The following is a 26334-nucleotide window of genomic DNA, read 5'->3' on the forward strand; positions in this document are numbered from 1 at the left end:
CAATCCGAAGGAGTTTCTGCGTCGTTTCGTGACCATCGACGAAACGTGGATCCACTGGTACACACCAGAGACCAAGGAACAGTCGAAACAGTGGACTTCACCCGGCGAACGTGCTCCGAAGAAGGCGAAGACTGTCCTATCGGCCGGAAAGGTGATGGCCACCGTTTTCTGGGATTCACAAGGTGTGATCTACATCGACTACCTGGAGAAGGGCAAAACGGTCACAGGGCTGTACTATGCCGAATTATTGGGCCGATTCGACGCCGAATTGCAGAAAAAGCGGCCCCATTTGGCGAAGAAAAAAGTATTCTTCCACCATGACAACGCACCGGCTCACACCTTCGCCCTCGCCACGGTCAAATTGGTCGAATTGGGCTACGAATTGCTGCCTCCACCGTATTCTCCAGATTTGGCCCCGTGCGACTTCTTTTTGTTTCCAAACTTGAAAAAGTCACTCACCGGGCAGAAATTTGAGTCGAATGAGGAGGTCATCGCCGCCACGGAGGCCTACTTTGCAGACCTCGAGAAAACGTATTTTTCAGACGGGTTAAAGAAGTTGGAGCATCGCTAGGTCAAGTGTATCGAGCTAAAAGGATACTATGTTGAGAAATAAATCGCCACTTTTCCAAAATTTTCGTTTTTCTTTTGTAGGCTAAGTACTTATCGGACCACCCTAGTATATTTGAATCTTTTTTTAATATTTAATTATTTTTTATACTTGAATCCTTTTTTTAATATTTAATTATTTTTTATTAAACGTTAGACATTTTATTAAACATTATAAATTATAAAATACGAATTTTGTTTTAGTATCATACAATAGCAGGAAAATTCCTCGCGTGGGATTTATTGCACCTAGAACAAAGAGTTGGACAGACAGATGGACAGGTTGGAGAGACAGATACAAAAAAAAATTGGTGAGAGTTACATGATCAATTTAAACTGTATGAGACAGAGTTTATAAAATTGTACAGGGTAACGCCGGAAATAGTAATAGAAATAACAGATATTTTAAGAGAGAGATTAGAGCATGATTATACCAGTAGTCTAAGTCCTGAACATCAGGTATGTAAATTGCTCTTTATATTTATTTGAAATAACATGTATTATGTATTAATAATATGTAATATTATAATGTTGAGCTATAAAATGTTATAGTAAATGTACTGGAAACAAGCTATTGAAATAATTTCTGTTTGTGAGAGTAAAGCAAAATATTGTGTTTATTTGTTATATCTAAATACATTAAAAAATTGTATTGATAAACAAATTAAATATAAAAAAGCAATATTTATTTTTCCCATACACCCACACACAAATCCTACTTTATAAATCAAGTATTACACTAACGTAGACTAGGTGTATTCTAATGAAGCTTTGCGGCTATTGCGGTCGAAAAATATTATTCTAATATTTCTATCTTGCCCATTCATATCGTTTCGATGATCGACTTTCAATACTTTATATACTTGAGTCCTTTTTTTAATATTTAATTATTTTTTATCAAACATTAGATATAAATTATAAAATATACATCTTTTAATATCACACAATAGTAGAAGAATTCCTCGCGTGGGATTTGTTGTACTTAGAACAAAGAGCTTGCACTAACGACTGTCGTTATGTACTATATATAAAATAGTTAAACTATATCTTCGACGGTTGTGCAACCGATAGATGTCGTTACTGTACCGATCCGACAACTATCGATACGCGGCAATGAAATAACACACCAATAATGGAAAAAAAGTCTTTTCTGTCGTTCTTACTGATAAATCGAAATCATAATACTTTACAACGAGTCAGACATCTAGCTAATTTGAAATAATATAATTCAATGAGTCCAGTTAGACAATATTTTTTTATTTCCAAACTCTGTGACTGTGTAGCAAATCGAAGAAATCTTTTATTAGGTGTACAACTTTGTTCCCGCCGTTTTTCTATAGATGGCTTTAGCGGTAAGTAGTGGTCGAAATAAATAGATCATAGACGTCACGCAATAAACTTGGGCATCTGTCAACATAACCCCATAGAAACATTACTCGATTTGTGTCTGCATCATAAAGTTATTCTCGATTGAAAATGTCAGTTTACGAGCCAAATTCTCGTCATTTGCGAGAGGTTTTAATTTCAATATGAAGAAATCTGCGGCTGAGGCTCATCGAATGCTCTCAAATACTTATGATGAGGCCGCTATTAGTGAAAGAACGTGTCGTGAGTGGTTTCAACGCTTCAAGAACGGTGATTTTCACGTCGAAGACCGGCATAGCGGTGGAAGAGAGAAGGTTTTCGAGGATGCAGAATTGGAGGCATTACTTAATGAAGACTCGTGTCAAAGTCAAGAAGAATTGGCACGATCATTGGGAGTGACTCAACAAGCAATTTCAAAACGCCTCAAAGACATGGGAATGATTCAGAAGCAAGGAAATTGGGTGCCGTACGAGTTGAAACCGAGAGATGTTGAACGGCGTTTGTTTGCTTGTGAACAGTTGCTTGAAAGGCAAAGACGGGAGGGATTTCTGCATCGCATTGTGACTGGGGACGAAAAATGGGTTCATTACGATAACTCCAAGCGCAGAAAATCATGGGCATATCCCGGCCATACTTCCACGTTGACGGCCAAACCGAATATTCAGGGCTCCAAGGTCATGCTCTGTATTTGGTGGGACCAGCTCGGCGTAGTGTATTATGAGCTGTTAAAACCGACTGAAACAATCACAAGCGATCGTTATCGAACGCAATTAATGCGTTTGAGCCGAGCATTGAAAAGACAAACGGCCGCAATACAACGAGAGACACGATAAAGTGATTTTGCAGCATGACAATGCTCGACCCCATGTTGCGAAAGTGGTCAAGATATACTTGGAAACGTTGAAATGGGAAGTCCTACCCTACCCGCCGTATTCTCCAGACGTTGTTCCCTCTGACTATCACTCGTTTCGATCAATGGCACACGGCCTGGTTGACCAGCACTTCCGGTCTTATGAAGAAGTAAGAAATTGGATCGATTCGTGGATCGCTTCAAAAGATGACCAGTTTTTTCAACGCGGGATTCGTACGCTGCCCGAAAGATGAGAGAAAATAGTGGCCAGTGATGGACAATATTTTGAATCATAAATGTATAACCAGTTTTTTACAATAAAGCCTCGAATTTCGGAAAAAAAACGGCGGAAGCAAAGTTGTACACCTAATATTTTTGAATAATATGATTCAATGACGAGTCAGATAAATTTTTATTTTTCATTAGTATGATTCCCCTTTTTTGTTTTCAACGACAGCTTTTTGTATAAAAGATATTAAAAATGTGTTACTCTTTCTAACATAATAATTTATTAAATATTATTATATTGTTTGATATTTTATATTCTTCTTGATATATTTATATCAATTTCTCTAATATTAATTATAAATATTATTAACGCTATAATTTTCATGATTATTTCAATGATATTAATTGAGTATTTTTATAATTGATTATACGTCGTTCTTTCTTAATATCTTAAATTTTTATCTCCATTTTTCTATACTCTAACTGCGACTCAAAGATTATAATGTATCCATACAGTTTTAACCAGACAAAAGTGGAGAGTGCGTGTATAGAGAGCAGCAAAGTCTTACTCCTAAGGGCACATGCACGGATAATTGTACATTTTGTTTAATATATTTTAATATTTCTCGCAATCTTTTAATCGATAGTATAGCTAAACAATGTTTGATCAAAGTTTTCCGTACTATACACGATATAAACGAGTAAGTGATCCAACTTTTTACCACACACGATTTAGCATTACCGACAGCACTGTAGTTAACCGTTTGAGTCCCAGGGGGTATTGAAAAAACACTGTCGAAGAATCCCAAACAGCGCAACCGCGCTTTCTATAAATGAGTATGAAAAGACCCAAGCAGCGCGATAGCGCTTTGTTTATTTTACATCGATGAATCCCAATCGGACCAATACCGCTTCTTGTATTTGTTAGGTAACGCGATTCTCGTCTTTTTCTCATCGCTCTGTCACATTTATTGTAGTTTGCAAAGCGATCGGACGTATTCTTGCGTAAGTGTTTCTCATTGTTAATAATTGTGTGTTTCAAAATGATTAGACGAAGCAACGGAGCAACGAAGCAAAAGGAATCCATCCAACATGTTTTGATAAACACCGATGTTACAAATTATAATTGTTACTCTCCATTTAAATTATTTGTTCATAACACAAAAATATTGTTAATTTGTAATTCGTTATTTTATAAAATACATCTGTATTATTACATATGCGTACTGTAAATTTATAAATATTTAAAGTTTTGTTCGATAAAAATTATTGAGAAGATAACAATGAAATAAAAATTTTTATTTTGTAATGTATTATTGCATTATTATAGTATTATTCTACCTATTATAAAATGTACTATTTACATTAAAAGGATCGGTGTGATATACTTGCTTCAGTAAATCTGACGACTTCGACAATCGGTAACGCACCGTCAGTTGTCCACAATGATCGAAATGTACTGGGTTTTCTCGACATAAAATCTGAACAGCGCGATCGCGCTGCTTGGGACTCAAACGGTTAAGGGAGTTGCGTACAGATGTTACACGCATCATGTCGTTATGGTAATGCATTATAAGGCCCAGTTTAAAGCAAGTTGTGGAACTGGGCTTAAAAGTGTAATGCAAACGACATGATGCCTGAAACATCTATACGCAACTCCATTAACTACAGTGCTGTCGGTAATGCTAAATTGTGTAGTAAAAAGTTGGATCACTTACTCGTTCATACCCTGTAAGTGTAAATGTATCAATGTAATGTAATGTATCAATTTTTTAACATTTAACTTTGTTACCTATAGTCGATAAAGATATTTCGGTATATAAATAGGTGTCAAATATAAAATGGTATTTTTATTAATAATATGTATTTGTGATAAATTATGATTTAAAAGTATTAAAAAATTGCATATACGCACTCAAATTTTGATTGAAAAGAGATACTTCGATATTCGTTACTTACCGTTTGTACTTGTTTATAAATTGGATATGGTATGTAACTAACATGTAATCATTTCAATTTAAATTTATAAATATGTCTCTCTCTCTCTCTCTCTCTCTTTCTCTCTCTCAAAATGAAAGGCGTTTTATATTCAACCCACGTATGGTAACTCGATTACATAACGGTTACGAAGCTTATATGCATCTTGAGTACGTTAGTTACAGTTTGTAAAAATTATTCGATTCTAACTTTAGATTTTCTCGCATTATTGCATTCTTACTGCTCACGCGTTACATCATTGTTGTTGGAAATGTTAACGCATATCGATAAAAATGACAAATTCGTACTATCTCGTCTTATCACTCTCGCTCTTCTCTTATCTGTAATTTCTAGTGCATTCTAGTGTGTATGAACGTACAGTCGTTTCCGCACTATAATTTCAATCGGAAACATTCACCTTCGTCAACATTATACAAATAATTGTTCAAAAATGCAAAGCTAATGACGTGCGATTTGAAAAAGTCAACCAAGGCTAGATACGGTCGCATTTTTTCTTCGTTATGAAGAAGAATCAATTAAAACAGAGAAATCTGTGCAGAAAGGTATGGAGCATTAAAGGTCAACAAGGTCATCTCCCCACAGGGTTTATATTTCAAGGTTGTTCCGCGGGCCTCTAAGCACAAGAGTTCGCTGCTGTTTCGTGCGTTCATACATATGCATTTTCGTATACCTGTCTGGTAGCATCTTATCATCAATGACGAGTCTCTCGATGATAAAAGCAGACTTGCCATCGTTGGCAGCAAGTGTCTTTATCAGCCAGCTGCTTTCGCAGCTGACAACCGAGGGCGCGAGTGGCGACTCCTTTTCTCTCTCTCTCTCTCTCTCTCTCTCTCTCTCTCTCTCTCTCTCTCTGCCTCCCACCCTTTCACCTGTCTTACTCTCTCCTTCTCTCTCTGTCTCTCTCTTTCCTACCACCGCCTACGTTCAAGTTGAATTCAACATTGACCGCCGACGCACAAGCCTCGCGCGGTGCAGAAGGCGCGCACGTACGTATACACGTCGCCGATATGGAAAAACCAAGTCGACCCACGGTCGTTCTGTCGCGCGGTTCGCACACGTAAAACGCGCAAGAAAGAATCGAGAGAAAACGGGCCAGAAAAAATAAGCAATAAGCCGCGCGTATAATGCGTAAGGTTACGCTCGCGCGTTCACGTTCACGGGGTGTCGGTGTATGCTCGCGTTATTAGCATGAGCATTTCTCAAGATAGCGCCGCTACGATTGTATGCAGGGAGGTTTTCGACGAGACATCTCACCCAACGAAGGAAGGTAAGTGACAATATGTCGAAAATTGATGTAATAACGAAGCGATAATAGCACAGGGACCTCGCACCCTCTCATAATTTTCTTCAATCTCCCTGCCTCATCGAACGTCATCGTCGAGCCGTCGACGATGACCCAGCGGGTCCGACGCGTCGTGCTCGTCGAGCCGACGCACGATGCCTCCTGCCCGGAAACAGGGCGTTCGTTGTCGAGCTAATCGATGTCCTGTCATTTCCTCCTACCGTAATAGCTAGCCCTTGCAGTGTCCTTCGGACTCGGTAATTCCACGTGGATGTAGCAATTGACATAACGTTTTGTCTGTCATTCGCTCGTCGCGTACGCGTACAGTAAGAGTCGCGCGTTATGCGCGTGATATCAAGGGAGAAAGAGAGAGAGAGAGAGAGAGAGAGAGAGAGAGAGAGAGAGAGAGAGAAAATTAATTGGCCTATCGAAGTGTTAGAGCACTTGGTATAAAATTAGGCGACGAAGTTCAGGTATCTCGATATCTCAGGCGTTATTATATTTAGGTCAGCATGCAATGATTGGGAATAATAACGCAACCCCGCATAAATCGACCGCGTAGATGCGTCACTGTTGTTTGTCACTATTTCCTATGATTCTCCGCGAATCTGTTTCAACGTTACGAAACGAATGTCGCATCCGTTCGACTGCGTTCCGTGGACATGAATAATGTCCGTCACATGTATGCACGTATCCTGTACGTCCGCCGCTTCCTCCAGAGAGGACATCGGACAAGACGACGCGCTTTCAGCGAGACTATGCAATCTTCCTCTGAATCTTACGGATGCTTCGATCAATGAAAGCAGGAAGTACGCCGTGTCTCCCAGACGGACTGTCTCGTGTCGTGGAGACAAGTTGCGCGCGTTTTGCGCGGGCGCTCGTGACGGAGCGCACAAAGCGGCAAAAATCTTCGTGGCGTTTCAGCAAAAACCTAAGCAAAAAAGTAAGCAGCAGGTAAACAGGTGTCGCGGCTCGCTTCTTACGAAGCGAAACGGAACGACACGCTGAGGAGATTGCCCGAAGTATTCAAAGGAGGGCTGGTGGAGAGTTTTCTTGTTTATTTACATCGCGCCGAGACAGAGAGGGAGAGAGAGAGAGAGAGGAGGGAGGGTGGGAGGGAGGGAGGGGGTGAGAGAGGGGGGGGGAGAGAGAGAGAGCAGCAGCAGAATGCCCGTTCCTCGACGCTTCGGAAAATCAATAGGGTCCGCAGTGCGGCGAAAGTTTTGTCCCGACACCGGGCGTCCGCCCGGTCGACGAGCCCGCACACCTTACCCGCCGCGAAAGCCTCCTCCCCGCTTACTGTCGCCATTGAGCCAGCGGCCACCGGCGGGGCTGCGAGAGGGAATTCAGAGCAAGGTTTCTCCGATTCGCGCGGAGTCCTGTGGACACCCGACGAGGTCCTGACCTCGTCCTCGCGGTGGCTGCGTAGCGAATGTGCGAATGCGCGATCGATCGAACCGAGCGCACGTTCGAGGATCGGCGTCGAGCAACACTTTGCCCACCGTAGCCGGGACAGATGGTGGGCTTGACTTGCCCCCATACGTCGACTATCACCGTCGCTGCCACCGCCACTGCCGCCGCCGCCAGCGGTAGCGGTAGCAGCAGCAGCAGCAGCAGCAGCAACAGCAGCAGCAACAACGGCGATGTTACTACGGCTACCAACGTCGCTGTTGCGTGCACCATCTGTCCGGGCGCGCGGCTCTGATGGAATTTTTAATCGAGACCTTTTGCACTCGCGTCTCCCCGCGATTTAATAGGCGTTTTTTACAGGCGCGACATAGCCGGGAGAAGTCGATGAGGAACCGCAGAGGCAACGATGCACCAGTCTAATGACCTCTTCGCGGTCACGGGTAACCCAGAGCTACCGGCTGTCTTCCTCGCTTTCCATCAATTGGCTATTTCTAATTACTGCGGACGATTCCAAGGATGGGAAGGAATGGCTGTTGGCTCTGGTGAATGGTAGCTCGCGAACATCGCAGAGTGGCCTGAATGTGTGCCACCCGCGGTCGAAATGTGGAGAGTAAAAAAAATAGGGGCTGTCTTCGGACTTTCCTCATCGTCGTCTATGATTGTGAGAAAGAACGAATTCGCAAGAGTGAAAGATCGAAATTCATAATACTTGGACTAAATTAAAAGTCGATATCACTAAATATTTCACCGTGGGGTCCGCCATAATCGAAAATTCCTTTCACTCACTAATTTAACTTGTTTCATTAGCCCCGGAAAACAAAAAAGAAAAGGAAAAGAGGACCAAGTGCTCATGACCGCAAGCTCGAATGTCGTTGCAAAAGTGCGCGAGCGAGTTTGTCGCGATGTACCGCGGCAAGATTATTATTTTTTGCGTTTCGCGTGACAGCGAGAAATTCACCTCTCGCGCGAGAGATATTACGCATATCTAATTTTAGTAGCCACGCTTGTGATATTGCGCGCATGCACGGCGCGAATGCTTTTAATCTATAGTGTTGACGTAATGTCTTGCAACTCCGCCGAATTTTGATGTTTCGAGGGAAAACAACTAATAGCATCGCCGATGAGTGACTAAAAAATTTTCCCGGCGATTCACATCGCGTAGCACACGTTGCGAACTTTCAACAGAGCCGAGATTGCAAAGGAAAAGATAGAGTGGGTGTGTATGTTTTCTTTCCTTGCTCGCGACCTGGTTGAAAAGCGCGTTAAACTGCCATTAAAATTAATTATCAATCGATATGCGCATTCTTTTTTCGCGGTTTATCGCGCTGATGAGAGTAACGTAAGCGTGTTATATCTTATGCAGCACCTTTGTTTGAACGTTAAGCGCATTAAATGGCCGTACGAGCGCATCTTGTTGCCGACACATTTTCCATGGGACGTAGCACTGGAGCTATGTGCTTTAATACTTTTTAACTGGGTTAACTGTGATCAATGAATTATATGATTTACGCGTACGAGCTTGCTTCTATAATAAGATGCAGAGATTCAAGATGCAAGGGACTTTTTCGCGGTGTTAAAGTCCACAAGGGCATTATTGATAAATCGAACGCTGCCAGATAAAAACATTTTCTCTCTCTCTCTCTCTCTCTCTCTCTCTCTTATTATAAATTATTATTATTATTATTGTATTATCATTATTCTGCTCGCGCGGGCAATTCTCGTTGATCATTCCCCCAGTAATCGCTCGACTCGTCAAATGGTCAATAATGACACCTCACTCATTATATCTGTAGGATTAATCAACAGGCAATTACGTGTTTTCAGAACTGCTGGATTATGCAAAACGTCTGGGAATTGATCCCGATGCGGAACCACACCTTCTCAACTTGGCTCGCGAGGGTCTCATGGCGGCCCTGCCCAAGGGTTGGTCTCCATGTTTCCACGAGGCTTACGGTGCCTGGTATTATTACCAGACATCCACCGGTTACACCTCCTGGGAGCATCCCCTGGACGAGGTCTACAGGAAGCTCGTGGAACAAGCCAGAGCCGGCAAGAGGCAAATGAGTCTTGGTACGCGTTTTAATGCTTCACATTCGTTTCCCTGGTCGCATCCAAGGAGGAAACGGCGACGATGATGACGAGAAGTAGAGATTACCACCTCTCATTTACCTCTCATGACGCGCAGTCTCTCGGCGCTCGCGATTTGTCCCCTTCTGCCAAAATGCCGATAGAATAGTGATGAGACTAAGGGAGCACTTACGGTATTCTCTTGAAGTACCAGAAATAACGCTTTAAAGGGATTTTTAATAAGACCGCGAGTCCCTTCTCGGTCGTCTTTCAGATAGACGAAAGCGAGGGATGGCTTTCTAATCCTTTTTTTTTCGAAAGGGGCGTCGCACTGTGAATTCGTAAGACGAGAAACATATTACGCGGTAACGTGCGCGACGCTTATATCTTGCACGTGAGAATGCATTTTACAATTTATTTTGATGCGTCTAGAGATTCTAATGAAGAGTCTAATAATAAATAATCTAATAATACGATATTTCTCACCGCTTGTGCGCGAAGTCTCGCACGACACGTGTCCTCTCGGCGCGACGGCCGATTCGATTAACCGATTCTCTCCGCTCGTCTGTGAAACTTGATGTAATTGCGATTACGCACGTAACGCGACGTAATGCAATGCCGCGTTTTCCGCGTTGATACTCCCTCCTCTCGCCAATGTACTATTTCTGTTTGCTAGAGTGGTCGAGTAATCTAATTCGCGAGTCTAACACGCTCAACGTTGTCTCACATGCGTCATCGAGATGCCGCGAGGTAATGGATCAGCGGATAATGGATCGTACGACTTGATAATGTACATAATATGTTTTCCTGGCTTTTCGTCAAACTTTGCGAGGGAAAGTGGGGGAGAGAGAGAGAGAGAGAGAGAGAGCGAGAGAGAGAGAGAGAGAGAGAGAGAGAGAGAGAGAGAGAGCTGCGCCCATATTTTTAGATCTTTCCATAAAATATCGGTTGCCGAGTACCACGTCAAGCATCGTGCGCCGATCTTCATGTGTGTTTACGACGGTCGCTTAATCGTTATGGTATATATACATATACAGAGACAAAAGTTCTGACAAAAGTTCCAGAACGGCTAATTATTTAAAAAAATAATGCTTGTTTAAAACAATGTTTGAAACAAAAGTTGTAGGGCTTAAAAAAGCTATCAGATATTGATAATTGTTTGACCTTGGAATGACCTTGAAATGTTATCAAGCTCGACATAAAAATCTTAAGTGGAAACTCCAATTTTTTATTACACTGTTTTTTTCCACCAATTAATTTGAACAACTTTTGTCTGAAACATTTTTTTATTTGCCTAATATTTTTTGAGATATTTAACTCGTAACTGCTGTTCTCCGGTCAATTTGACCATTGCACTATTTGAAATTTAAATGACGCGCTTAATTTTCTAGTTGCGTATTCATCCGTCAGTGTATTTTCTTACATTCTGAATGTCAGTCGACTGATATACGCGCAGTTGTGCGGTCGTGTTATTTGTCAAGATATTCATCAATTCCGTTTCTTACCGGTCAATTTGACCGGTGAATAGTAGTTACGGGTTAAGGATAACTTGGTAACTTTTTCCATATTTAACTTACCATATCTTGTTAACTGTTTGTCGGGATAAAAAATGGTACTAGACTTTTCTATTCTATTTGATCTCAAGAATATGTTGGTACAATAATGCTCTATTTTTTGTTAATTTATCGATCTTTCGAAATTTCAAAATCATCAAATTAACAAAAGTCAGGGCGCTACTGTAACAATATATTCTTGAGACCAAGTAGAAAAGTCTAGTACCATTTTTTTATCCCGACAAACAGTTAGCGAGATATCGTAAGTTAAATATTGAAAAACTTACCAAGTTATCCTTAAATATCTCAAAAAATATTAGGCAAATAAAAAAATGTTTCAGACAAAAGTTGTTCAAATTAATTGGTGGAAAAAGACGGTGTAATATAACATTGGAGTTGGTTTCATTTCAGATTTTTATGTCGACCTTGATAACGTTTCTCAAGGTAATTCCAAGGTCAAACAATTATTAATATCTGATAGCTTTTTTTAAGCCCTACAACTTTTGTTTCAAGGATTATTTTAAACAATTATTATTTTTTGAAATAATTAATTGTTCCGGAACTTTTGGCAGATCCTATATATGTGTGTGTATACAAAAACACACACGTTTTTTTAGAAGATAATATCGACATGTACATTAAATTAGAAAATCTGAATTTATCAAACTTTTTATCTTTTTTCTTGATTAAACAACGCGCAGGGAGATCAGGCTAAATGCCAATAAACGTAAAAAAATGTGTAGATTCAGCACTTGAAATATCTTGGAGATTATCATCCAGGTGCTTATCACGAGTTGGTAAACACGTTTCACACGAAAACATTCGCGATAATGAGAAATTGAAAGATACGATGATCGCGCGATGAATTCGAAAAGATGTTTGCGGGATAAAATGTGTCAGTTGATTTTTTCACACATCGCAATACAGCACGTGATGATTATCTCAGAAACGCAACGTAGAAACGGAATGTTTTATGAAATATTCATCTCTTGTGTAATTGCAATATCAGTGTAATTGCGATGTTATAATTACATTACAAGTTTATCAAACGGATAAATTCTATTATTCGTGAGTATATCACTTTTTTAATGAAATCTTTTATTTTTTTCTTTTGGGGACCAAAAAGATTGGCTCGATCAAGCATTTCGCGAAGGCTCTCGATGCCTAACGTCGATGTTGTGCAATTTACAGACGTTACGTAAATGAATAGCAGCTTTCAGTCTTTAAAGAATTTACCTAGAACTATTACGGTCACTTCTCATTTCTTGTAATGATGATACAGATTAGCTCGGAACGTACGTTCCAGTTGTTTACGTAATCGAATATTGTCGTCGTCGCCGTCATCGTTGTCGTCGAGATATATACAAGTTTCTTATCGTGCACCCGCAAACTGTGGAATTTCGCCCAACCATGGTCTCGCGATGAATAAATAACGTCTTCTGGTTTATTTTCTACATGAAGTATGTTCGCGTGTTATTTTTGCGTGAGTCTGCGCTAAACTCTATTGCTCCGTTTCAGCGATGTTTCTTCTTGTTTGCTTCAGTATGTCACTTCTCCATTTGAAGATAAGGAAAATTCATAAATGCCTAGATAAAAGCTACAGAAGGTTGAAGAAAATCCCAACTGTAAAAGTAATGAAGTATTTTTCTAATATCGCAGAGGAGGATTCTAAGACCACTGCCAAGGATCTCGAGTCTCATGAAGACGCGACCTTGCCGAAGGAGACCATCACTTCGAAGGAGACGGCCGTCAAAGAACCCACAACCACCGCCACCACTACCGCCTCCGCCACCACCATCATCACTACCACCACCACCACCACCATCACCACCACCACCACCACCACCGCTGCCGACGCTGCCGTCATCGTCACTACCTCCAGTACAATCTCTAAGGAGACTACCAGCCATCTCAAGCCCGGCATGGCGGGCACCAAGATTCCCACGAAGCTGGCGCCTCTGCGGAAGATCGAGAAAGCCGATGGCTCGTCGCGGAAGAAGGAACGGCCTTCCTCCTTTGATAGGCTCCAGTCCAGGCGAGAGAGCGACTCTAAATCCGACAACATAATATCCTTGTCAAGTGATCGAGCCGCCAGGGACTATACCAACCTGAGATTTCAAGATCCGCGATTCTATGAATGCCCGAAACTACTGGAGTCAACGACTACGAGTACGACAACAACTACGAGCACAACAAATGCGACAACCGGGAGGAAAGAATTCGACCTGAAAGAGGTACTGAAGAGGTCTGAGTCGCTGAGTCCGTGGCACGAGAAAGACTGGGAGCAGCTGTCAAGCAAATTTAGTTCCGAAGAGAACATAATCGACATCGACAGGCTCAGCGCCAGCACTCTCGCTCGGCCAGAGAGGCTGGAGAAGTTTGACAAAGAGAAGCACCCGAGCCAATTGGGTCAACAGAAGGAGCTGACCCTCAGCGGCGGGGGGTCGATGTTTCTAAAGAGCAACAGGAGCAGGGACACCACACCTAGTCAAGACGGCGGTAAACTGGAGGATTTTCGGGCGTTGACCATCTCTGACGAGAGCAACAATGCCGTTATCGGTGACCGACCCAAGTCCATTCTGAGGGAGAAACAATTGGAGGACGGTAAGTTTAGCGCGTAGAGTCGTGTATGCCATGCGTGTCTCGTGGTGATTTTGCAAGTGGCGGAGTCGGTGTTTGTCTGTGTGCGTCTTGTTCTTTCCAATTTATCGCGTATAAGTGTTCGAGATCTCATAAATGCAAAGAACTTTGCTTCGATTGCGAACAGACGACAGACCGTTGGACGAGGAACGTAAGAGCGTACGCTTCGACCTGGAAAAAGAAATCGACATCAAGTTCACATATTCAGAATCCGAGGATGACTGGGAGTCCGAGTCTGACGATCAAATTCTGCGGATATCAGCGGTGGTCAGTAATAAAATCACTGGGTCCATACTGTCGCCGTTGAAACCGGGCCCGCCGAGTCTGGAGGACGACAACAATGACGACGACAACAAGGACAACTATTCCACCGAGAAGGAGCAAAGCAACAAGGCAGAGCCGGAAGTTGGCAGGCGGCGTTTGTCCTTGGAGAAGATCGAGACCGTGTCGAAGAACGCGAAGTTAGTTGGCAGGCGATTTATCGTGCAAAACGTTTCCGAGAATGAGCATCGCAGCCAGATGACGAGGGACAGTTTCCAGAGGGATAACAGTCTTGATTATCTGCCAAATAAGTTTGAGAAGGTGAAGAATATCGACCTGGTGTCGAAGAGCGAGAGCGACAGCGTCGCAAAGAGCAGCGACTCCGAGGAGATGCGCCGCACGAAGTTGATCGTCGAGAAGGCGAGACGCGCGGCCAATCGTTTATCGAATCGGCAACTTGAAGACGACGAGTCGTCGGACATGTCCAAGATCCATCAGGATTATGTGACTGCGAAAAAGGAGCGTTTTGTACGGCCAAAGCTGGAGTATTCCCGCAGTATCGACGATATGAAGATGAAGTTGAATCGGGAGCACGAGAAGGAGATTGAGGCTTTCAAGATTGAGCTCGAGGTCAAGTTGCAGGAAAGAAAGAAGGAGCTGGAGGATAACTTTGTGCAGCAGAAGATCCTGTTGCAGCAGTTCTGGAATCAAAGGCTGGAAGAGATCAAGCAGGAAATGGCTCAGAAGGTAATTGGGTCTTCGTAATGTTCTGTACGTAAGCGAGACATGTGATATAAATTTGACAAATCCCCGTTTTAGAAAAGATGTTATTATTGTAATTTGTATCAAGAGAGTTTTTTTCTATATTACATATATCTCGTCATAAGTTTTCTATATTTAATATGCGGGAAAAGTTTTAATTTAAACGCTTTATCGGAGCTATAGTTATCGGAAATTATAAAATATGTAATTCTATAACAGTATTTTTAATAAAAAAAAAAGGAAAAGGTATTATTCGTCTCGTAGATCTGAAAAGGCTTGACCCTGAGAGTTTCAAATAGATTATATTGCGCGTTCTTTTATAGGAGGAACAGGAAATTCAAGTATTGATAACCGAGATGGACGAGGCTAGAATAGAGAACTTGAAGAAGGTTCGCGCAGAGCTGGAGGTTTGCTACGAGAAAGAGCGGCAAGAGATATTATCCAACCTAGATATCGAACTCGACGAGAGGAAGAGGGAACTTCTGGAGCTGCGAAATCAGGAAATGGGCAAGCTGGAGAATGAGCACGAGCGAGATCTGAGCGAAGAGAAACTTGCGAAGCTGAATGAATACGAGCTGAGGAAACAGCAGTCCGAAAAGATTGAGAGCATGAAAAAGGAATTGGAGAAGGAGCTCGAGGACTTGCGGAACGAATTGAGAATGCAGCAACGCGAAAAGATCACTAAGTTTACCGAGGATCATGAGCAATGTTTAGCTGAAATCCTTCGTGATTTCAGGATGGATGTGAGTATCGACGATATTAACTGTTTTGCATCAGAAGCGGATGTATCCTTTCATCTCGCCTGTCTATTATTTATTTTTATTTTATTATATTATTGTTATTTATTTAAAATAACAGGAGGGCAATTGTACCTTTCCAGCACAACAAATATATTAGGAGGTTGCATTGAAAACTGTTGTTTTTTTGTGTTTTTTGAGCATTTATTTCAATAACAAAATGTGCGATTACATTAATCAAAGTATTTGTCCTCGGGAGCTATTTTCCACTTTTCTGGCAGAAATTGAAGTCCGTGATGAAAGAACGGTCTATCTTTTGAGCTGATCCATTCAGCAATCCAATTTTCGACTTCTCCGTAATTATGGAAATGTGTATCTTCCAAAGCATGTTGCATCGATTGAAACAGATGGTAATCGTTTGAAGCCAGGTCCGGAGAATATGATGGGTATGGGAGAACTTCCCATTCGAGCTCCATCAGTGTTTGTCTCACGGCTATAGCAATATAGGGCTGAACGTTGTCATGATGAAGTATCACTTTTTGGAGATTTCATGCAGTTGGTGATTATTTTTGCGTCAAATTTTCATTCAAACACTCCAATTGTTGTCGATAACGTTCGGCGGTGACTGTTCGTTCGGTTTCAACAACTTATAATACACGACACTCTCCATATCTCACCAAATAGAGAGTATTGCTTTTCGACCGTGGATGTTTCACTTTGGTGTCGACGTTGATGGTTAGCCATGATCAACCCATGATTTCTTGCGTTTCGGATTATCGAAATAGATCTATTTTTTATCGCTGGTCATGATGTCGGCCACAAGAAACTCTTTTTTTCTGCCTTGCAAGCAAAAAAATCGAGATGTTTAAACGATTAGTAATGGCATTTTCGGTTAATTCATGTGGCAGCCATCTTCCTCCTTTCTGGATTTTTCCTATGGCTTGTAAACATCGTGAAATCGTTGATGGATTTTCAGCTATTGAATCAATTCTTTGAGCGTTTCAATTCTTGAGTGTTTGAGCAGGGTTTTCTTCCAATAGAACTTGCAGTTGTTCATCTTCGAACTTTTTCAATTGATCTGGCCGTTGTTTGTCGTGAACGTCACAATCACCACTTTTGAATCGTCGAAACGAATATCTACATATTGTTTCCGATAAAATAGATTCACCACAAGTTTTCGCAAGCAATCGATGAGCTTCAGCTGCACTTTTTTTCAAATCAAAGTAGTGTAGAAGTACACATTGGAAAAATTTATCGCGTTCCATTTTAATAATAGAAAAGCACTTGTATAAACAAAGGATGGCGTCTGATGATTAGATTTTAGTGGGAAATGTTCATACTTCAGAATGACATAAGAGACATCTGTCACTGCCCAGAGCATACGCAGCTAGAGCCATCTACACATGAACAGCGACTTTCAATGTAACCTCCTAATAGCTTATAATCGATCGCATAAACAATTAAGGTATTAATTATTACCGATTACATTACAAAATCCAAGCGTTTCTGTATTCGTTCCATTGGATTTGACGTCGATCTAAGGAAAGAAAAAAACATTCGGTAATAAGAAAGGACATGTTTTCAATCTGCCTGATGATGCACATAAGTTAAATGTGATAATTGTTTAAATTTTTTATAGTTTCATTCTTTATGATATTAAAAATATAACACTTTTTTTCTTAATAATATTAAGAAGTATTTTTATAATATCATTGCAAATAAAGTACCTGTAGCGATTTCATCTTTCTTTGAAATCCCTTTAGCACAAATAGCTAGTTTATCGGCTGTGATTTCAGGAAGCTCTCGCTCGCAAAATGTATAAGGAGCGACTAGAGGAGATCCGGGCGGACTTTGCACGGGACGCTGAGAAGGAGGCAAAGAAACAGGCCGAGCGAGCCCTCCAGCAAGACAGCATCGACTTTGAAAAGATGCGCTGCGAGAAGCGGTTGCTGCAGGACAAGTACACGGCGCTCAAGGAGAAGTATATGAAGCTGAAGAACGATGTTCGCCTCGCGGTCGAGAGGAGAAGCAGGCGGAAGGAGGGTTACACCACGGCCTCGGAGACCGAAAGATCGGCATCCACCCGGACTAGAACGGAGAGAACCGAGTCGTCGGAACAAAAGTGAGTTTTTCCCTCACGAGCGTGTCGTCGATCATTTGCGATTCGACGATTGTACCCTGAAGCGTTCGCTGTTGCTGAAGCAGACTAATGAGACTCTGGAAAAAGTCTACGATATCGCAATAACGTACTCGATCAATCGATTGATCCACGAAATCTCTCTCTCTCTCTCTCTCTCTCTCTCTCTCTCTCTCTATCGCTTTTTCTCTTTCTCTCCCCCCTCCTTTCCTCTCGTATCGATGACTCGCTAGAGAAATAACAAGTAAATGAAGAAATAAAAATTGGACGATACAATCAGATTAAATGGGAATTACCTTTTCATTTCGGATTAGCGATGCTAGAGTCTACTTCGACGTGTCGAGCGCATAAATATCTGCTGTATAATATCATGAAACATAACGTTTTCTGGTGATTGGATTTGTGATTAATGAACAACAAATAGATGCAAATAAGTGATTATTGCAATTTTCAATATATGCGCACATCTGGCGTACAGCACATAAGAGCATGCTTTTTCACGTTATATTTAATTAATATCTCTTTCTCTCTCTCTCTCTCTCTCTCTCTCTCTTTCTCTCTCTCTCTCTCTCTCTCTCTCTCTCTCTCTCTCGCTGTGATCACTAACTCCGTTTGACTTCTTTTTTGTAATAATTAGCGAGATTTTTTAGTCTAGCAACTTAGCATCGAAATTTACAAAGAACGACGAAGATTGGACATTTATTCAGCTGATAAATCGACGCTGGTTAACTTATTATTACAGAAGCCATTTAGATACTCGTGACTATATAACGGGTGTAATTACGCCCAGCGGAGACGTAGAATTCTCGCTAATTCCTATGTCGTGGAACACTGTGAACAATGTGAATGTTGCACGTCCATTCTCGATATCATTCTCATTAGTACCTTCGCAGTCTACGATCATCGGTCCCTGTTGGTCGAGCGGCGCGCCTACACGGCTGCGCCGTCCTCCCCGGTCACGAGGTCGCGAGCGGACTGTGAAGGTACTCCGTCATGTTCATGCGATTCGCCCTAATGTCTGGCTATAGGCCTTAAATCGTGCTCCAGCAGTACTTCACTGAGGAACGCGCGTTCGAGCCCGGTAACAAACGCGAAATCGCAGGAAGGCCAGTGCGCGAGCGAACAGGCTGACGAGCAAAACGATCTGGACACTAACTCAAGGAGTCAGAAGGCGGCCACGGGGTTTCAAAAACCCGTGGCCGCCGCTTCCGTCGCAGCCGCCACCGTCACCGTCACCGCCACCGCCGCCGCCGTCGCCGCCACCACCGCCACCGTCGCTGCCCCCGTCGCAGCCACCGTCGCAGCCGCCACCACCGCCTCATCCGGCGCCGTTGGCTCGAAGAGCGCGGCAAAATTTGAGTCCGACGACACTACCACCGCCAGTGAGACGAACGCCAACATGATGATGATGAAGAAGAGGAAGAACTTCAGCAAGAAGGTCGCGTCGAGCGCGGCTCGCTCGAGCGCGGCCAGCGGCAACAATAACAACATGGAGAACCCTGTGGAGAACATACGGAAGCAGTTGAAGAAGCTGGAGGACCTCGGCGATCAGCTGCCGAGTAACGAAACGGCCTATACAGTGCGATATCCTTTCCAAGATAAAGGTGATTGTCTTAAAACAACCATCGTCGATTCACCGTCATTTTTAACGGCAAACGAAAGGCATTTCGTGACTCTCTCGAAATTCTCGGAGAGTTTAAGGTCGACATCCAAACCAGGTCAGATCGAATCAGGTCAGGTTGACTCAAATCTGAAGTCTTGAACCGAACGAAACGTTCTCTTCCTTCTTGGAAAAAATGCGCGATGTATAATTGCACTGAAAACAAGGATTTATTATATTTCTCCTCGCGCGCGGGCCATATAAGAGTCTCCTCCTCTTCCTCTTCTTCCTCTTTCTTTCTTTTCCTCTCTCTCTTATTTCTTTACTTTAGATAGATGTTTTAAAACTTCGTTAATTGGAGTTTGTTACCGTTTGTTTGCTCGGGTGCAACAAATCTAGCACATTTTATGGTATTAAGGGAATCTAAATAAGGAGACTCGCGTAGTTTCGTGTGTGTATGTGTGTGTGTGTGTGTGTGTGTGTGTGTGTATGTGTGTGTGTGTGTGTACATATACATTTTATATATATAGGATGTCCCATTTTAAAAAACGCACCTTGATCATTCTTCAACGAAGTATTTTCAGCAAAAATGTTTCGGACAAAAGTTGTATGACTTCAAGGAGGACATAAAGCAATTATACTATTTTGCTTAAAGATGGCACCATTTTCGAGATATTCACTGATCATTATTTTTCTGAAGTGAAAACCCCAATTTTTGCACCGTCTTCTTCTACCAATTAAATTTAAACTGTTGTCTGAAACATTTTTTTATTTGTCTATTATTTTTTGAGATATTTAAGGAAATCTTGATAACTTTTTCAATATTTAACTCACAATATCTCGCTAACTATTTGTCGGAAGAAAAAGTGCTGTTAGACTTCTCTGCTCTATTTAATTTCAAGAATATATTATTATAATAGTGCCTTGACTTTTGTTAACTTATTGACTTTTTGAAATTTCAAAATCATCAGATTGACAAAAGTCAGGACGCTATTGTAACAGTATATTCTTGAGACCAAGTAGAGCAAAAAGTCTAGTATTACTTTTTCTTCCGGTAAATAATTAGCGAGATATCGTGAGTTAAATATTGAAAAAGTTACCAAGTTACCAAGAAAAAGTTACAAGTTTTCCTTAAATATCTCAAAAAATATTAGGCAAATAAAAAAGTATTTCAGACAAAAGTTGTTTAAATTAATTGATAAAAGACAGTGTAATAAAAAATTGGGATTTCCATTTAAGAAAAGTAATGAACAGTGAATATCTCGAAAATGGTGCAATTTATAAACAAAATAGTATAGTTGTCTTATGTCCACCTTGAAATCATGCAACTTTTGTTCGAAACATTTTTGCTGAAAATATTTCGTTGAATAATTATTGAGCTGCGTTTTTTAAAATGGGACACCCTGTATATGTACGGGGTATTCCAGACTACTCGTGTTACCCAATCTTTTTGTAAACACGATATTTTAGAGAAAAATATTTCAGACAAAATTGTATGGTTTAAAGGGGGACATAAAACAAAATATATCTATTAAATCAATTGGTAAACAAGCTGATACACTATACCTTTTTTTTTATAACGGCGGGGAAATCTTCATGGATACCCCCGCCTCTCTTAAGGGGACGGAGGTTATGTCGGACTTTCACCGACTAAAACCCCGCCGGAGTGTCTACCAGCCGGGCTGGAGTGGGGGGAGCCGGGGGATCTGCGTCGGTATTCCCTCCCTGTGGTGCGATTCTTTACTCGTTATTGGAGTTAACAACACTTTCGTTATCGTTGCGCAGCTTTTGTATACCGTAGAAAAGCTGCGCAACGATAACGAAAGTTAACTCCAATAACGAGTTAAAGAATCCCACCACTGGACTGATATACTATACTATGGCTGTGTTCCAATATTCACTGCCAGCACTGAAAATTTATGATATACATGACACAAACTATGTATTTTCAGTACAGTGAGTTCAGGCAGTGAATTTTGGAACACAGCCTATATCAGTTTGCTTACAGATGGCGCCAATTTTAAGATACTCACTGCTCATTACTTTTCTTAAATGGAAGTCCCAATTTTTTATTATATTATCTTTTCCTACCAATTAATTTTAACAACTCTTGTCTGAAACATTTTTTATTTGCCTAACATTTTTTGAGATATTTAAGAAAAATTTGGTAAGTTTTTAACATTTAACTTACGATATCTCGCTAATTATTTGTCGAAAGAAAAAATGCTAAACTTTTTATTCTATTTAGTCTCAATATATTGTTACAATAGCGCCCTGACTTTTGTGAATTTGATGATATTCCCAAAGGAATTTCTAAAAGTTGATAAGTTAAAAGTTAAGGCACTATTGTAACAATATATTCTTGAGACCAAATAGGATAAAAAGCTGAGTACTATTTTTTTTCAACAAATGTTTAGCGAGATATCGTAAGCTAAATGTTGAAAAAGTTATCAAGTTTTCTATAAATATTTCAAAAAATATTAGGCAAATAGAAAAATGTTTCAGGCAAATGTTGTTCAAATTAATTGGTAGAAAAAGTTAATATAATAAAAAATTAAAATTTTCATTTAAGGAAAGTAATGATCAGTGAATATTTCGAAAATCTATAAACAAAATAATGTAGTTGTTTTATATCCTCTTTAAAATCATACTTGAAACTAACTGTTGTCTGAAACATTTTTTTCTAAAATGTCGCGTTTACAAAAATATCGGATGGCACGGGTAGTCTGAGGTACCCTGTATATATATATATATATATATATATATATAATATTTAGCGACTGTAAATATACATAGATGTAAAATTTGGTATGATATGAGTCTGATTACGTATTACGATATATTTTCTTTTATTTTTATTTTCTTTACGTCTTGTCTAATTAATCTTGTCTAATCGTCACTGATCGATTTATTCTATTTTTTTCTCTTCGTGTACATATTTTATATGTGCGTGTATATATATATATATATATATATATATATATGTATGTATGTATGTATGTATGTATGTATATATGTAGTTACATATGTATAGCCAATTATTATTTTTATTTTTTAAATGTGTAAATAATTTATCAAACAGTCGGAATTCAGTGTTCTCGGGTCGGATTTGCATAAAGCGCGTATTATCTTTTACTGTGTATTATTACTGTTTCCATTGACAGAATACTATCACGAGGATATGTTTCATTATATTCTTTCTGTTCCGTAGGACTGTATAGACTTTACTTTGATTAACGGCTTATACTCCTCGACTTTTGCTCGTAAGTGCACTATACCCAGTTTCTTTCTTTTGCTTTCGCACGCTGTCTTCACGTATACCCTGCTTCCCCGTCACCCCCATTCTCGTCATCTCGACATCAGAGGCTTCGCGCAATTTTAACGCTTGCGAGACTCTCGGGCTTACACGCGACCCTCGGTCGAAAAGTTATGTGCAACAGTGCCTTACCTCTTACAGCGCCGGCGAACGCCTCTTCGGAGCTAGAGTTCTTCCGTCACCGGATTCATGTGGAGAGGGATTCGGTGAGGAGGGCTCGCGAGGCGCTCAGACAACAGAGAAGTGCCTTTCAGGGTAGGCAGAGAGCTTGGAAACAGCGGAGCGCGAGAGCTACATTGGAACAACTGGTGCAGGTATTGCCGTTATCGGAAAAAATGAGATCGATCACTTGATCGTGATGTTGCTATTCTTAGACTCTCGCTTTACGGCTTTAGTGGGCCACATTTCGCGAGGCTGAAAGATGAGAGTTTAACATATTCATAATAGTTTAGACGGAGATTACAAAGAAGTTTGAAAAGATATCTTGAAGGCATTTGAAAGACACTTGAAAAGAGTGGAACGTTTTTGAGAGGGTTGTATTGTTTAGATAGTAAACTTGTGTGCAGAGATTAATTAAAAAATACGATAAAGTACATAAATTATATACATGCATTTTTCAACGCACGTGTCATTTCTGATGAAATCATGTAGATTTAAAAACGATATTTGCCGAATTCTGATTTCTCGCGGTGGATAGAGAGATCATGATCTAATGATCTTTTCCTTTTTTTTCCTCGCCTTTTTTCTTGCAGGAGGAGCGCGAACTTTCCGACATGGAGGTGAGTTTGCATCGCACCAGGAGCCTACTGGGCGAGAAAGTTATTCACCTGAGACATCTGGAACAGTCTCTGGAACGAGTCGCGAACGATAAGCAAAACGAGAACGACGCGTCTTCCACAAAAAACGATGAACTGACACTGAGCGACATGTCGAGCGCCAGTAGTGGCTTCAGCTCGACCGATTTGGGAACTGATACCTTCGTAGGTGAGTTGCAGATGAAATCTCGGAGAAAGATCAAGTCGCTTTAATAATGCAAACTTTAGCAACTCAGGACAAGTAAAATCCTGCGTATCGAAAATAGTAACAAGAAAAAACTATACATTCATGGTATCTCTCATTATTTAATGCTTAAGCAAATTTTTGTTATTTTTTTGAAGTCATTAAGTTTTACTCCTTCTATTAGGTTGTTGCAGAGGAAATGGCCATTTTTTAATTTTTAATTTAAATTTTTATTCGACACACTTTATATACATCTCGTCAATCGAAATAGTCCCCCTCTACCTCAATACACTTCCCCCAACGTGATACAAGCGCATCAATGCCTTTCACGTAGAAATTAGAAAAGCGATATGCAAGAAATTCGTTGAACGCATTTTTCACGTCGCTTTCTGTTTGGAATACCTTTTCACTTAAAAAGTTATCCAGATGCTTAAACAAATTGTAATCAGTAGGAGAAAGGTCAGAAGAATAAGGAGGGTAAGGGAGAACTTCGCATTTGTATTCTGTTAATGTTTTTACAGTTTTTTTTGCAATATGCGGTCTAGCATTATCATGGAGTAATAACATACCGCGTCTATTTAATAACACCGGCTGTTCAATACGCAGTTTTTCCATCACAATGTCAATTTCTTGGCAATATTTGTCAGCATTTATAGTTTCACCCTTTTTCAAAAACGAAAAATGCACAATACCCTTGACAGACCACCATACGGATACCATAACTTTACGTGGATGAAGGCTCGGTTTCGGCATGTGTTTCGGAGCTTGATCAGCATCTAACCACTGGGCAGAACGTTGACGATTGTCATAAAGAACCCACTTTTCATCACACGTTACTATTCCATTCAATATTCCTTCATTATTGTATCGGGAAAGAAAAGATGAGCTGATTTCCATACGGCGAAGCTTGTCTCTCTCAGTCAGTTCATGTGGTACCCATTTGTCAAGCTTTTTCACTTTCTCCATGGCCTTTAGGTGTCGGGAAACAGTGGAATAGTGAACGTTGATGCTGTGTGCAATATCTCGAACTGATAAACGCGAGTCTGCTTCAACCATGTCTTTCAAAACATTGTCATCAATCACTGATGGTGCATGGCCGCGAGGCAAATTGTCGAGATTTGTATCACCAGACCGAAACTTTTCAAACCAACGTCTAATGGTTCGATCACTTACAGAACCTTCCTTAAAAGCAGTGTTTATGTTTCGCGTTGCCTCGGCCGCACTATGACCAAATTTGTATTCGTACAAGAATATTGTCCGCATTTCCTTACGTTCCATGTCGAAGAGACAGCAATTTTCAACGATATAAACAATGTGATAAAAGTAAGATTATGCGTGCGAATTTACGTATGGGGCATATACTTTTCAAATATCATGCATGCAACGACAGCTGCATGAAAAGAGCTGAACTACTCGGCCGGGAAATTTGAATTTTGAAAAACGGCCATTTCATCTGCAACAACCTAATAGTAATTAAAGCAACTGTTTGCTCGAAGTAAGACGAGTGTCTAAGTTTTCTCTAAAAACAAATTTCATATAATTGTGTTCGTATTTTAGTTTGTGAACTATCAATTTTGATTACGATAAAAGACAAAATAGCATAATTTTCTTCGAAAATGAAATAGAATGAAATAAACCGTATAAAACCGTGTAAAAAATATTTAACGCAACATACGAGTGTTATATCAGCAATGAATTTGCGTTACATTGTATAGTCTGTTGTTGGAAATCTAGATAAGCCAGATCATTACCAAGAGTCCACCGAAATTATTGCGAGCTTAGAAAATTTGAACTCGGAAATACGAGAAATTTGGGATGTCTTGAATAAACGGCAGGACAGTAACATACCTCCAACACCGGCTCTTATGTATTCTTATTTACGATGGTTACGGTTTCATCATCTCACGGCGCAACCTAACACCATGCAAGGTAAAGCATAAACATGAGGATATATAGCTTCTGTTTGATACTTTAAATATTATTATGCTGCTATGGATTAACGTGAGAAAGAGAGGGAGAGTGGAGGAGAGAAAAAGATTTTTTCTAATTATTTAAAGATTTCGTATTTTTGCCTCTAACAAATCTATCGGAGTTCAACTATATTTGAAATATATAAACTATATAAACTTTCTTTGATTTTTCAGGTGCCTTCGGTACTCCCAACATACAGCCCAACATTTTATCTCAATTAACCACCGCGCAACCTCCCACTACCACGACTCAGAATATTATCGCCCAGTACGGCCCTAATAGTGGTTTTACCACCAGCGTTGGTACGGTTGAGAGAAGCGCCTCGAACTTGATGGAAAGGACCAGAAACCTCAGGGATTGGTTACGCCAAGCGCGCATTGAGACTACCGACTTGATTAGTCCGGGTCAGGCGACTCTTTAAATCCGGTTAACATCCGGAGAAGAGAACCTCAAGTATCTTTTCTTTCGCCAAGTTGATCTTTATTCTCGCAGATAACTGCTCACGCTGTGTAACCATCTGAAAGAGAGACTGTGTTGAGTCAATTGATGATA

At 40.7% G+C, this 26334-nt stretch overlaps 1 protein-coding gene across 5 annotated transcripts; it reads left to right on the plus strand.

Annotated features, from left to right (window-relative positions):
- Positions 1–5986: 5986 nt before the first annotated feature.
- Positions 5987–26334, plus strand: Cep164 (centrosomal protein 164). 5 transcript variants are annotated; one of them, XM_025307010.1, is made up of 11 exons: positions 5987–6314; positions 9564–9809; positions 13019–13963; positions 14127–15007; positions 15346–15765; positions 17556–17881; positions 18944–19500; positions 22954–23126; positions 23565–23796; positions 25546–25740; positions 25956–26334. In XM_025307010.1, the coding sequence occupies exons 1-11, from the start codon at positions 6236–6238 to the stop codon at positions 26201–26203; spliced, it is 4302 nt and encodes a 1433-aa protein (XP_025162795.1). In that variant the 5' UTR covers positions 5987–6235; the 3' UTR covers positions 26204–26334. The 5 variants fall into 5 exon arrangements, with proteins under 5 accessions (XP_025162795.1, XP_025162796.1, XP_025162797.1 ...); XM_025307011.1 differs by having other exon boundaries at positions 18947–19500; XM_025307012.1 differs by lacking the exon at positions 25956–26334 and having other exon boundaries at positions 25527–25671.

The sequence above is a fragment of the Harpegnathos saltator genome, unplaced genomic scaffold (assembly GCF_003227715.2).
Source record: "Harpegnathos saltator strain DR-91 unplaced genomic scaffold, Hsal_v8.6 scaffold828, whole genome shotgun sequence".
NCBI lineage: Eukaryota > Metazoa > Arthropoda > Insecta > Hymenoptera > Formicidae > Harpegnathos > Harpegnathos saltator.

Coding starts and splice junctions, on each gene's coding strand:
- Cep164 (XM_025307010.1), top strand. CDS start 6,236: ATGAGCATTTCTCAAGATAGCGCCGCTACGATTGTATGCAGGGAGGTT. Junction 6,315..9,563: donor ATCTCACCCAACGAAGGAAG/GTAAGTGACAAT, acceptor ACGTGTTTTCAG/AACTGCTGGATTATGCAAAA. Junction 15,008..15,345: donor AGCAGGAAATGGCTCAGAAG/GTAATTGGGTCT, acceptor GTTCTTTTATAG/GAGGAACAGGAAATTCAAGT.